Below are 15101 nucleotides of genomic sequence, written 5' to 3' on the forward strand. Positions count from 1 at the left end.
TAGAGAAGAATGGCGAGCAATACTGAGGAAGGCCAGGGCTCACAAAGGGCTGTTGTGCCAGATGATTAGTCAAGATAGTTTGTTAGTAGTAGTAGTAGTTTGTTATGTAGGATTTGAGGTTCTCACAGTAGTGGTTATGAAGAGTTCTATCTTCTGGGATATGATTGTGTAGTCCATTGAAAGTCAGCCTATGTTTTGGAGGAATGTCTCTAGCTTTGATTAGGTTTCTTGCTTGGCTTATTTTTCTACTCTGAAGGTGGAGGTGACATGTTGACTTTCAACAGACTACAGAGCATTACATCCCGGAAGATAAAACTACATAGAGAATATTTTCATTATTTTGTGTGATCTGTGTATATGAAAGTACAGTATTTAACTTATTCGCTGTTGCTTTCATTCACTGCCAGTGAGTCTGTTTCGGAGTTAAGATTCTAACGATAGAGACAATGTGAAAATGCTATTCTTTAGAATGGAATTGGATGTGTGTCAATTTTACATGAATGGCATACAGAGTGGGTTTTATAGTTGCAAGGAGAATGAACAGCAGAGATAAAAAGCAAGAGATAGATCATGATTTGCAAGGTTCATGCCAATTTATTTACTGATATTTAATCAAAAATATGGCACCATACAACCTTAACTTACTACCAGGATGTTGGATTTAGGTGTGAGTAAGCGTAGGAATCCTTAAAGAGCTTCAGCTTTGTTTCTACATGAGCAGTGTTATAGATTTTTGAATTAATGTAGTAATGTGAGATGAAGCACTGCTTATTCTCTTTATAAATATACACATGAAATTTTTATTTTCAAACATTTCATTGCAAAATACTGCCATGGTAAACAAGTTACACAGTGAAGTTTACTGCTGTCTTCTGATCTGTGACACCATACGTACTTACTTACTTACTCATGGAGCTGAGCCCTTCTTGAGGAGCCGCGAATTCTGCAGCTACTCAAGAATTTCCCAGCATTTTATGGAACCCGAAGCTTCATCACCGTGTTCACAAGAGCCCTCCACTGGTCCCTATCCTGAGCCAGATCTATCCAGTCCATACCATCCCATCCTATCTCTCTAAGATCCATTCTAATATTGTCCACCCACCTACACCTTGGTCTTCCCTGTGGTCTCNAAGTTTCACACCCATACAGAACCACAGGCAAAATTATAGTTTTCTGTATTCTAATTTTTATGTTTTTGGACAACAGATGAGAAGACCAAAGGTTCTGGACTGAATGGTAGCAAGCATTACCTGGGTTCAATCGCCTCTTAATTTCCTCCTGAATCAGGTTTTGATCTGTTATTGTTGTTCCCAAATATCTGAACTGTGCTACATTTTCAAAACATCTGTTTCCTATCTTTATGTCATGATTTTGCCCTGCATTTTGGTGAAGAGACAGCAACATATACTTAGTTTTCTCTGTGTTTACTTCTAGACCAACCTCTTTACTTGTGTCAATTAAAGTTTGTGTGTTTTTCTTTATGGTATCTACATTATCACCCAGTAGATTCACATTATCGGCGTAGATCAACAGCTGATGTGTCCCGTTTAGTTTCAGTCCCACCTGGCTTCCCTGAACCTTCCTAATTGCATATTCTAAGGCAAAGTTGAAAAGGAGTGCAATAAAGCATCTCCTTGTTTTAGACCATTCTGGACAGGAAATTTATCAGACAAATGTTTACCTACATGGACTTTACTATATGTTTCATTTAGACACATTTTAATCAACCTAACTAGTTTCATGGGTATCCAAAACTCTATCAGAATATTGTACAATACTTCCCTCCAAACTGAATCGTAGGCTTTCTTGAAGTCTATGAATAGCTGATGTACTGTCTCATTGTACTCCCATTTTTTCTCCAATATCTGACGAATGCAAAAGATCTGATCTGTAGTTGATCTGTTACGTCAAAACCCACACTGATGATCCCCAATAATTTCATCTATATATGGACTTAACCTTGAAAGAAGAATATTGGACAAAATTTTATATGAAGTTGATAGCAGTGGTATCCCCCGATAATTACTACTTCAGTCTGTGACACCATATATCCTGGTAAATTAACAAAATTTTGATGTAACAGTGTGATGCTGTCAGCCCAGTTTGATTTTTCTAGGTATTGTAATTTTAAATGAGATTTTAGTATGTTTGCATGGGCAGGATCCTTACAGTTTTACTATATCAGGAGGAGCAGAAGGTTAGTGGAGCAAGCAGATTTAGTGTTGGAAAGAATAATTATAATTCATTGTATACTAGTGTTTAAGGAAATTAACTGCTTTGTTTCAGATTGACTGGCATGACCCATGGCTTGTAGGATTGATTGTTTTCCATGTTGTAATAACACTGATGACATTGCTTACAAGAAACCACAGCAATTTCCAAGTTCTACTGTTCTTTATCTTGTGTAAGTAGATAATAGACAAATTAATGTTAGGTTTATGTATGAAGTGAAGACAAACATTTGTTTGAATGCAGCCAAGTAGAAAAGAGTTAAATGTGCTACATGTAGTGTAGCTGGTTGCAGTAGGTATCCTTAAGGTCACTTAAGCTAGTTCATGTTTGTTGCTATAAAAAAATATGAATGGACTATTTTCTTCTTATAAGCCATGCCCAGTTCACATAGTAGCATGGTTGGTTGAGGTACTATGCTACAAGCCTGAAGGTCACGGTTCAATTTCCCTGTGAGGTCACTGGATATTTCACTTGACCTAATCCTTCCAGCCACACTGTGGTTATGGGGTCAATCCAGCCTCTAACAGAAATAAGTACCAGGAATCTTCCTGGGAGGCTGACAGACTCACCACCATCTGTGAGCCGATTGTCTAGAAAATGTGGGAGCCTCAGTGTCTCAGAACCCAGTGGGCCACCACTGCCTGTTACAGGGATAGCTTTACCTTTATAACCCATGCTCTGACTTTATTGGATGTCTGACTTTATATTGTTTTTTTTACAGTGTTACTTGTTTACTTTTCTGAGAGCATTAATGAAATTGCAGCAAATAATTGGAGGTAAGATTAAATATGTTAACAGTAAAGTTGTCAGATCTAAGTTAGCCGTTTTTTTTATCTCCCTGCATTTTATACTTTGTGACAGTTATTTTTAGTACTGGTATATTGCATCATCAACATCTACTGATGTTAATATAATATTCTGCAAGTCATTAAGGTACTAGAACAAAGAATATTTCCATCCCACAAAGAAATGTTCATTTGTTCTGTAGTTTAAGTAGAAGTGTTTTAATGCATTCCAGATATTACACTGCAGTGAGCAGCACTATTTGATGCTGATGGGCAATGATACACTTTCTGGTAGAAAACAAGATGGTGGATGCAATTCATGTCATATTTTCATACTAACATGCATTTGTTCTTATAACAATTTATCATAAAAAGCAGACTGATGTTTAGAGAGACAGAACTACACGTACTACCTGTAACTCCAAAGCAAAGCATATAATTGGTGGCTTCGTCCGTTTATAGTACAGCAGTCATATTCTCTGTGGTTTTTATGTTAGTGAAGGTTTCATCACAGAACTGTATGTTGGACTTCACACAAAATGGTACATTAAATGTTATTTTTAAGCCAAACTTAGTTAATATGCCACAAACTAACCTGAAAAATTCCATAACAGGAATTATTTATGCATATGAAGACAGACCATGGGCAGCAAAGTTTATTCCATCTCTTAAAGTAATGGAATTGCTTCTAACTTAATAGAAATGTTGTTTGAATCTCTGAAATCTTAAGTGGGATACACCAGTCATAACCAGGTTTCTATACTTGTTGTACTCTGATGTTCATGTTTACTGTTGCAGCTTATTTTCACGGCAGCAGTACTTCGATAATCAAGGAATGTTCGTTTCTCTTGTCTTCTCTGTGCCCATACTGCTCAACTGCATGATTATGGTGGTAAGTGACAATGTAATTAATCATACTACAGCTGAAAGCTTGTATTCTAGTTCGTATTTCTGTATTTGAGTCTATTATTGTACCAGCTTACAAGAAGGGTGATAAAACTGATTGTAGTAATTATCATGGCATATCACTATTATCAACTTGATACAAAATTTTGTCCAATATCCTTCTCTCAAGGTTAAGTCCATACATAGATGAAATTATTGGGGATTATCAGTGTGGGTTTTGATGCAACTTTTCAGTTACGTATCAGATTTTTTGCTTTTGTCAGATACTGGAGAAAAAATTGGAGTACAACAAGACTGTACATCAGCTGTTCACAGACTTCAAGAAAGCCTATGATTCATTTAGGAGGGTAGTATTGTACAGTATTCTCATACAGTTTGGGGTACCCATGAAACTAGTTACACTGATTAAAGTGTGTTTAAATGAAACCTATGGCAAAGTCCATATAGATAAACATTTCTCTGATAAGTTTCCTATCAAAAATGGTTGAAAACAAGGAGACGCTTTATTGGCTTTGCCTTTCAACTTTGCTTTAGATTATGCCATTAGGGAGGTTCAGGAAAACCAGGTGGAACTGAAATTAAATGGGACACAACATCTGCTGGTCTGTGCTGATGTTATGAATCCGTTGGGAGTAAGGAGGTTGGTCTAGAAGTAAACGCAAGGAAATGTTATGAATCTGTTGGGAGTAAGGAGGTTGGTCTAGAAGTAAACACAAGGAAAACTAAGTATATGTTGCTGTCTCATCACCAGAATGCAGGGCAAAATCATGACATGAAGATAGCTGATAGATCCTTTGAAAATGTGGCATAGTTGAAATATTTGGGAACAGCAGTAATAAATCAAAATTCAGGGGGAAATAAAGAGGACTTGAATTCAGGTAATGCTTGCTACCATTCACTGCAGAATCTTTTATCATCTCATCTGCTGTCTAAATCATAAAAATTAGAATATACAAAATTATAATTTTGCCTTTGGTTTTGTATGTATGTGAAACTTGGTCTCCATCGTTGACATTAAGGGAGAACATCGACTGAGGGTGTTTGAGAACAGGATGCTGGGAGGAATATTTGGATGGAAGATTGATGAAGTGATAGGAGATTGGAGAAAACTGCATGCTGAGGAGCTTCATAACTTGTACTCTGCCAAATATAATTATAATGAGACGGGCAGGCCGTGTAGCATGAATGGGGTTGAGTGGGATGCATGTAGGATTTTGGTGGAAGCCAGAAGGAAATGACCACTAGGGAAGCTAAGACTTAAGTGGGTGGACAATTTTAAGTGGGTCTTAGAGAGGTAGGATGGTGCGGTATGGAGTGGATTGGTGTGACTCAGGATAGAAACCAGTGGAGGGTTCTTGTGAACACAGTAATGAACATTTGGGTTCCATAGAATGTTAGGAAATTCTTGAATAGCTGCACAACTGACAGAATCTAATGAAGCGCTCTTTTCTCTGGAGTCCATTTTAGTTATTTCTGTGTTCAAATTGAATGAGTTCCACGATAATCATTGAAACAAGAAATAGAAATAAAATTGTGCAAGTTCATGTGTCCTTAGCCAGCATTCTATAGACATTGGATTCATCTGCGGCCTTCCTTGGATGATGTCAATAATTGCTCTGCCTGGGGTGCCATCCTTACCTTATTCCCCCCACACTTACCTTGCCATTTTCATAGTGACAGGCTGGGAAGGTTGAAGAATGGGTGGGCACCAGTAGACACTGGTCTGGTGGCTGTGAATTTGTACAGACCTTTGGATAAGGTATGCGTGATGGTGTCTAGCTTTGGCTGGGATCAGTAGAGCCAGAGATTTGGTCTCTAGGTCTTAATGGACCTGGCCTAACAGGGCAGAAAGAGCCTGATTGCACCTGCACACACCATGTCCACACAGAAGAGATACCTTGGAGAATCTTTATTACATAACGTGTACTGGCACTGATAGTTACACTTTTGTTTACAGGTATCCAATTTAACAATGTAATATTCTTCCATTAAGTCACAGTAACTAAATAAATTGTCATGATTTGTCTGATCAGTAATAAGTTATCTATCACAGTTGGTGGAACAGGTAAGTGTTTATTAACTAAGTAATTCCGAAGGGCACAGTGTTGTATCCCGAAGGATAGTGATGGGAAGTACTTGTAGACCGAGCGGAAGTCTTGTGGACTGGGATCGTTGGAGCACTTAAGAATTGAAATTCAAGTCTTCGGAAGTCGGTTTTCAGGTTAATAGAATGATGTATTGAATCAAATGCTTATACAAAGTTACATTAGGAATAGTAATTATAGTTAATTGATAAATGAACAAAAGGATGTGAGTGCACTATGCACCAACGCGGTAGGATTCGGCGGGTAGTGAGAGGTAGCCTCCAGGGAGGTGCTGAGTGTGCTACTCGATGATGCCGCACTGAAGTTCAGTAATAACACAAAATAGTGATTAAACTGGCGAGGAGTCCGACCGAAGTGAACAAGTCAAAAGTTTAGCGTGGTGTCCGCCGTGGCTGGCAAGCCTGAGTTTTTAAAGGGATTCGAACCCCGAACTTGGTGCTTGGACATCCAGAGACACGCCTATTGAGGGCGTAGTCAGATTCAGGATCGACATTTGATTCGTCGTCCTTAAAGAGGAGTTTGACCATTCAGACGTATGGAGCACTGGATGGTCATAGGAATTCCAAATGAGGATTCCAATTAAAATGGTTTTTGAAATCACGAGGGGAGAACACCTGCAGGAAGTGCCCATAAGCACGTCTCTCCCCAAAAGGGTGAACCTCTTATTTTGTATTCACTCAGAATTTCGGGGTCTAGACTACCCCATACAGGAAAAGGACAACTTAGAATAAACAAGTAGGGTAGCTCGTGGTGCAGGGGACACTATCACATCTCGTAAAATAATGCGGGGGTTGAATACATATTACAACAGATTCTGTGTCCTACCACTTGACAAGACTGGGTACAGCCTCTATATAGAAGTGGCATGTTATGAGACTGTAGACACATCAGGACCTCCAGCTTCCTTCACAATTTGCCTCCCATGAGATCTCTATTGTCCTATTTTGGGAACGATGTCTCAACATTTTTAAATTTCCCAGTCACCTACATTTTTCAGAAATCTCTATCTTAAGCCCTCAACTGCAGGACATACAGGCCCTTGATGGATACTTCTGGAAGCACCTGTTCAAGAAACTCCTACTCTAGAATTAATGACTTAACAAACCCTGTCAGATCTCAGTCAAGGTCTTAAAACGTCACAGAAATTCTAAGAGAGGGCCAACACTTCTGGCCTTCCCAGCAGGAACTGGCATAAGTCACCCACAAGAGTGCAAGAAAGGGATCCTCCCTCTTCCGAATTCCCAACATGTGGAATTGCATATTAATCACTCTAATTAATATTACATATAATAATAGCTGACCATGCTGGGCGATTACAGAACTCCATGAAGTTACAGGAGATGATGATGGGCTTACCACTTGGAGGGATGCTGTAGTGTGATTGATTAATGATTGCTTCTTGACATTGGAATAATAGCTTTGAGGTTTGGTAACTTGCAGTCTTTCAGAGTTTTTTATTTAATTGGTCAGTACTCCTCTTATAAGGAACAAGAGGCATGTGAGATCATATCACATGTACCGTCCAAAAAGTATCCGACTTCATTTTTTTCCGCTGTAAGTAATGGCCAAAGGGGTGGGGAAACTGAGCGAAGTGGTAGAAGGGACTTTAATGAGCATGCGTGATTTTTTGCTGACTCGCAACACCGCCGGATGTGTCTGTGGCTGCCAGACAGCGAAGTGTCACATTCTTGTTTAGCTCAAGATGACAGAACGATTGGAGCAGCGATACTGAATTAAGTTTTTTTCTGAAACTTGGTGATACCCAAGCAGAAACAAACCACAAAATTCAGCAGGCTTTCGGCGATGATGCAATGGGGGTCACTCAAATTAAGAGTGGTTCAACTGCTTTAAACATGGCCGTATGTCGGCAGACAGTGAGCAGCGTTCCGGGAGACCGTCAGTGAGCCAAAATGCTGATGTCATTGAAAAAGTGCGGACACTGATCATGGAGGACCGTTGTTTGGCCATCCGTGAAGTTGCTGATGAGGTTGGGATCAGCAGAGGTTCTGCAAACACAATTTTAACTGAGGATTTGGGCATGCGAAGAGTGGCGGCAAAATTTGTACCCAAGCTGCTTTCACCGGAGCAGCAACAACTCCACCTTGAGGCCGCGCAGGACATGCTGTAGTGCGCCAACAGGGATCCTGAGTTCCTGAAGACTGTGATCACTGGTGACAAGATGTGGGTGTATGGATATGACCCGGAAACCAAGGTCCAGGCATCACAATGGAAGCATCCAACATCCCCAAGGCCCAGAAGAGCACAACAGGTTCGGAGCAATGTGAAGGTGATACTGACTTTTTTTTTCGATTGCCGGGGTGATGTGCATCATGAGTACGCACCACTAGGACAGACTGTCAATAAGGAGTACTACCAAGAAGTCCTCCATCATCTTCGTGATGCAGTTCGGCACAAGAGACCGGAGCTGTGGGACGCACGCAACTGGCAGCTGCATCATGACAACGCCCCAGCTCATTCATCACACCTGATCCAGGGTTTCCTGGCCAAGCACAGCATTCCGCAGGTTCGCCAGGCTCCCTACTCTCCTGACATGGCTCCTTGTGATTTCTGGCTGTTCCCGAGATTGAAGACACTGCTAAAAGGCTGCCGTTTTGACAGCTGCCGGACATCATACAGAACACGATGGCGCAGCTGCATGCCATTCCAAAAGAAGCCTTCCAGAATTGCTTCCAGCGATGGAAGGACTGCTGGGCTAAGTGTGTGGAGTCACAAGGGGCCTACTTTGAAGGCGATTAGGTATTGTAACCACCCAGATATAGAACTTTTTTTTTCCCCAGCCCAAGGTCGGATACTTTTTGGACAGAGTAGTATGTCTGTATGTGTTTTGTCTTCTTTGTAACTTTAAAATCAGGTAACTAATTTTCAAAAAATCTTATGTGAGTGTTATGCAGTTGGGGGCCATCTGTATCTTGTTCTTTTCAGTTTTCTGTAGTTGATAACAGCAGCATGATCAGTGCGCAAACTTATGAGGTGGGAGTAGCTCTAGTGCTATTTGAATGAATGAATGAATGTATAAGGGATGGACCTTCTTGGCCCTTGCACCGTGACCACAGTGATCTATTGTGCCTTCTAGTGCTATTTAGTATAATCATGAAATGGCATGTAGTAATAAATGTATAAAAATATTCAGATTTCAAGTTAATGTTTTGTTGAGTGTAAAACAGCCCGAAGGCTGCATGATTATATTTAGTTTTTTTTCATAGCAGTAACTACCAATACCATAAACATACAAATTTTGTATAAAATGTTGTTCACAAGGTAACAGTTGTGAACTGTAGTGTGAATCTTGGAGGTTATACCCAGCAGATTGAATGTAGACAAAATCTGTACTTAGGTAATACATTTCTCCCTCCCAGAAATAATAAAATAATTAACAGTAATGTTAATATAATTAGTAATATATACAGGGTGTCCCAGGAGGAATGTGCCAGACTTCGGGAGGGTGTTCTGTATGCTAAAGTATGCCGATATAACCCAGAACACCTGTGTCCAAAGTTGAACGGTTATGGAGATTATGGGCCAAGAAAAGTGTGGTCTTCTGGCGGGTCCACGCACTGTACCTGTCAGCTGACAAGTCTTCTCGATGTTTGTCCTTGAGTGTCGTGATGACCGCTCACACTAGCCGCATACCAGAATGCAAAGTCAGCCATGTTACGTTAGTGCTTGTCATTCATGTGTCATGTATAGTGCTTGGAACCCTAACGACAACTATGACACGGTAAGCTGGACTGAAGTTAAAGATGGTGGAGATGTTGAGCTTCAGAGAGGCCAGGAGGATCCAAGGAGTTAGTTAGTCATCCTAAACAGTTGACTCAGTCATTGTAGAGAAGGGGACAAGATATTGGTGATTGCCTAGTAGCAGAGTGTAAAATAAATTAATTATTGACCTCATATGGAACTACAGGCAGATTTGTGTTAACCACAGTGAAAGTGTAAAAGGCCTGGTGTAGACCAGCATTTGAGTTCATTAATAACTTTGTGTTACCATGATGGCTCCTGGAGAATTAAAACAAATGACAAATAATAGAATAAGAATAAGTTGTCTTGGACACATCTCAAGGATGGAGGCTGGATGAACCGTTAAAAGAATATATGACTGGCAGCCACACGCCATAGGAAAAGAGGCGGACCTAAGATTAGATGGAAAGATGACCTAAGGGAAGACCTAAAGGATTTAGAAATTTATAACTGGATAATTCACACACACGACAGAAGTATTTGGAAGGAAATTGTTGAGCAGGCCAAAGTGTTCAAGAAATGAAGGTGTTGAGCCTTATGAAGAAGAAGAACTTTGCGTTTTTGGTCTGGGATTTCATGTACTCAAGAGTGTTACTATTTACAAATTGGATGAGTGATCTGAAGTGGTTACTACCTCTTATGCATATTTTCTGTGCTTAAGAAGACCATCCTCTGCTGTCCTAAACCTGCCCAGGCAACATGATCTGTACATACTTACCTACATTTTTCTGTGAGACCCACAGTGTGGCAGCAAGTACATATTTAATGCTGTGTTACTGTATAACCTTCAGTTTTGTTTAGGTAATGTAAATGTCCTTACTGGTATTTCTTTGCCACATTTTCTTCCACATCCACTGGTATGAATTTTTAACATTATCATATTTTGTGAGACTTGAGGTTTTCACGATGTGACTATGAAGAAAGCCGTCTTCTGGGATGTGGCACTGTGTAGATTGAACTCCGACCTGACAATATGAGCAGAGAAGTGGGGTTTTGTCTCAGCAAATCAAGGAAGCCTCTCATCTGTTCCCTCAAGAAACCTCCGGGACATGACACCAGATCCACAAGGCCGCTCTGGTCCATGCCTTACTTGCATCGTAGCCCCAAAGTTTCATGGTTAGTTCCCTCCAATTAACCTTGTCTTTCTCCCCTCGACACAATATTCTATACCTGCTCTGGCCTGCTACCTGCTGGCCCATATCCCCAGACCCCTCTACTGATTTCCCATATAGCCCCTCTCCCTTCTCTTCCTGCTCTAATACACCTGGGTTTATTCAACTTGACATTAGTCTGTCAGCACCTGCTCACGCTTGTTTCTAGCTCGCGGATTTTCTTTTTTCTTCTACCCTGAAAATGGAGGCGATACGTTCCTCCAAAATGTTGGTTAACACATATCTACAGGGCGTCACATCCCAGAAGATGGCTTTCTTTGTTATCATATTTTGTTTCAAAACATCAGATTTTGTTCAGGATATGGATTGCTTAATTTTGTACTTTTTATCACATTTTTATGTCTGTCCTCTTAGTTTTACAAGCCAAGTCCCAAAACAGGTATGACTCTAACATGAAACTTAACACAATCTGTTCAATTTACAGGCAAACTGGTTGTGGCAGTCAAGCCAACTGATGACAAAACTGAACAGAGCTCAGCTTCGTCAGCAAGCACAGTCGTTACATTTACGGCGTCAACAGCTGGAGCAGCAAAATAGTGCTATGATAAATCACCGCAAGACAGACTGAGAACTGAAAGATTGAATGAGTGACAAACACTGGAGGACATGAGCATGTGTAATGAGTGAACTAGTCACATTTTGTCTTGCACTTAACAGCGTATGGCACATCTGGGTAGAGGAAGTTGTATATTATCTGCTGGAGCTATTAAACATTTTAACAAATCACTATACTTTTGTACTTAACATAAAGTGTGAGGTGACAGTTGCACACCATGGCAAACTGAAACAGAATCAGCTAACCAACCAACAGTTTGGAAGTAGGTCATTGCCTGTCATATGTGAAGATATACTTTTAAGAAAATACTGACTGAATTTGTATTTTGGATTGCAGAGATTGATGTCAGAGACGGCTAAATGTCTGACCTGTTAGTATAAACTATCAAATAAATGGAGCAGGACTGGAAGTTCAGAGCTTTTTCTGGATAATATTTAACATCAAACTTAATCATTTCATTCATTGGTTACTAAGAATTTGACCTGGTGCCTGAATTTCACTAACCATTACTTCGTCCTGTAGTTGCTGAACAAAGACAGGTCAACATTATAGGACAGGAGCTGAACAGTGTTTGAAAAGGAGGAAAACCTTATGCCAAATGCTACAAGTACATCATATGAGAGAAGTAGACTTACGAATTAAGTTCAGTTTATTATAAAATGTGATATTCATATAAGAGAAAATCTGAAGTAAGGTGGATGTTTAGTCATGAATGATATAGTTCATTCCTAAAATTTTGTTTATCACTAGTGTAGTTCTCTTGATTGGTGGCTATTTTTCGTTTCATGTTCATAGTATTACTGACACTTGTCTCAACTACACGATCACTGTCTATTCCAAGTTCATAGGGACCGATGAAATTGTGTTATGTAGAAATTGAGCTTGCATTTTAGTGGTACTAAAGATTTAATGACATTCATGTACAAAAAACAGACCAATCAGAATTATATTTATCTGAGAAATGATGCCATATAATTTTGTAGATTGGTACCAGTGTTGTGGAGGAACATGCTGCCTCACGGGGAGAAGATTGTGGCAATGATATGGGAACATTGGTACCTATCTACCAAACTATGTGGCATCATTTCCCAGAAGACGGTAATCTTACTGCTCACTGCTGTGAGGACCTCCATACTCAAAAGAGACCAATGTTAAATATATCTAGTAAGTTACAAATCACATCACACTAAGGTTCTTAAATTCAGTAATTTGGATATTGATTTTAAGAGCAGCTAAGATTTTTTCTGTTGTAAACAAAAGTAAATGTAATCTCCTTTTCCAACAGCTTCCGTCCAAAGGTTATGCAGCTGTTGCATAAATGTTTTGAAGCAGGGGGATAGGTGCTATGCATGTGGTATGTTACTAAATTCTCTACAAGAATTAACATTCCATATCAGTACTTTCATACTTTCCATTCATTGCCTATTGTTGCTTGAATCCTACATAGTTTCTTTTTTATGTTCTTTGGTAATCAAATTATAAATCCTTTTCATATCAATAGATGGTGAATCAGAAGTGTGAATTTGTGGATTTAATGTCTATAATAGGTTACAGTTTAGTTTCCTCTCTATTTATATTCAGCTGGCAGAGTTTTTCAGTGAATTACTCTGTGTATATGTGCCAATATACTGTCTTATTAAAACAGAACAGACCCCTGATTTACCTTCTTACAGTGTTTTGTTTGTTTGTTGTTTTGTAAAATAGTGTTACCTTTCCTACATGTATTCTGTAGATACCTAGAGAGGAATACCAACAATATGGAGCAGAAAAATCAAACATTTTTGCATGAAGGTTAGTCTGACACATTCACTGCTGTTTCATCAGACTACATTTTGACTCATTTTTAGATAAGCTCACAGGACTATCACCAGCCAGAATTCTTGTAGCATTCTGTAGCAATTTCTTTCAGGTTAGTAGAATTTTGTTAAATGACTTATATTGCTCTAAAGCTTCATTTTATACAGGAAATTCTGAATGATTAATAGGAAATGATTTATTTAAGCCTTTTTAAATGTGTGTCTGAAGAGGAGGTTTCATTTTCTAATTTTCTGATGCAAGCCGTTTATTCGTGTTTGTGTGGTACATAATATTAATCTGAGCAGGTTCTGGAGAGTGTTTAAACTAGATAATTTTTGAGAGGGACTGGGCTCAATGGGCATATTTTTATGTAATCATACTACTTAAGGATAAACAGTTTTAAATGTGGTATTGACTTTAGGTCATGCATCTTGCAGACATCTTGTGATCTGGCCATATATTTTTGAATAGTTGAAATGCTGACCCAGGAAAGAGTGATAGTTTGATGTTTAGCTGAGTTTGGGTTGAAATAACATCGCCTTTCTTAATTGAATCAGGTAATTATAAAATGGAATATGTCTGTGTTTCATCAGTTTTACATGTTCCCTTTTCCAGCTGTATTTTCTGTAATAGCAATAGTAAAATCTTGTTCCTCCTAGCGTCAGTCAATCTGAAGTACTGTCAGTTCATTGCCTTTGATCTTCTGAAGGCATGGACTTTCATGTCCTGTTTGGTCTGAAGTAAAGTTAGAGTATCAGTTGCATAATTTTACTCTTAGGTGTACACAGCTGGAGAATATTATGTTTGCATGTATCACAGCAGTTGTAGGCAAGTTATCACCCTATTGCTGAATCTGTCATACCCCAGACTTGAAAGTTTTTACCTCTTACCTTCTTAGGCAGAGAGGAATATATAACATGTATGTATTTGAGTTTAATCTCATTTGATCATAATTTTTGCTGTGTCAAAGAAGTCAGCCATTTTCTTTTCTCTTTATAATGAAATACATCTGAAAATATGTCAGCTTTCTTGAAAGTTCTTGGGAAAGCTTCCGACTTAGATTTATGTCTGACTAGAAAGAAACCTGCTTGCTTCATGAAATTTTGTGCCTCTGATCATTTGGTCTATTTCCATCGTGAGGACACCAGCTGTGCAAGCCAGCATGTGAGATTTTTCCAGGATGATATCAGATGTTAATCTTTTGACATGTTAATTTTTTCTTTCTACAGTCATCACTCTTTTCAGACTTCTGATAATTTTCCGTATTGAATGACCCAAAATTTTACCATTGTCTTGTTGTACTAACTAAATTATTATTTGAGATGTGATGTTGCCAAGATGATGAATATTGAGACTGCAGTCTTCTGAGATGTACTGCCATGTGGTCTGGCAGATGGTTACCAACATTTCAGAGGAACCTGCTGCATCTGTCATAAGGATGTAAAAATGGTAGTGTCCTGAAGATTCTTCCCAAACTTTGGTAACCACCTACCAGACTACAGATCATCACATCCCACAAGACTGCAATATTTGTTATTATTTTTCCTGCATGTCAAATCGCATCTTGTATTAAGCATTATAGATAATGTTTCAGCCATCACATACTGTTAAATATTTGTTGCATTAAAATTTAATGAAAATTAAGTCTAAACTCCATATACTAGTATTTAAATGACATGTGAAGTGAAACTTCAATATAATAAATTTCTTCAGTCATTGTACTCATATCTTGCTGCATTACAAGTATAATATATTTTAAAAATGATCACTTTTCAAAGAAGTTAAAGTT

At 38.9% G+C, this 15101-nt stretch overlaps 1 protein-coding gene across 3 annotated transcripts in view; it reads left to right on the forward strand.

The window, feature by feature from the left end:
* Positions 1-14702, forward strand: part of LOC111874492 (transmembrane protein 18) — a 131158-nt gene extending 116456 nt beyond the window's left edge. For all 3 annotated transcript variants that reach the window (XM_023870040.2, XM_023870041.2, XM_023870039.2), the window contains exons 2-5: positions 2287-2404; positions 2954-3008; positions 3816-3909; positions 11384-14702. In XM_023870040.2, the coding sequence (XP_023725808.1) occupies positions 2287-2404; positions 2954-3008; positions 3816-3909; positions 11384-11527 (411 nt within the window). In that variant the 3' untranslated portion in view covers positions 11528-14702. The remainder of the gene's footprint in view (positions 1-2286; positions 2405-2953; positions 3009-3815; positions 3910-11383) is intronic.
* Positions 14703-15101: the final 399 nt, after the last annotated feature.

The sequence above is a fragment of the Cryptotermes secundus genome, unplaced genomic scaffold, assembly GCF_002891405.2.
Source record: "Cryptotermes secundus unplaced genomic scaffold, Csec_1.0 scaffold532, whole genome shotgun sequence".
In the NCBI taxonomy this organism is placed as follows: Eukaryota; Metazoa; Arthropoda; class Insecta; order Blattodea; family Kalotermitidae; genus Cryptotermes; species Cryptotermes secundus.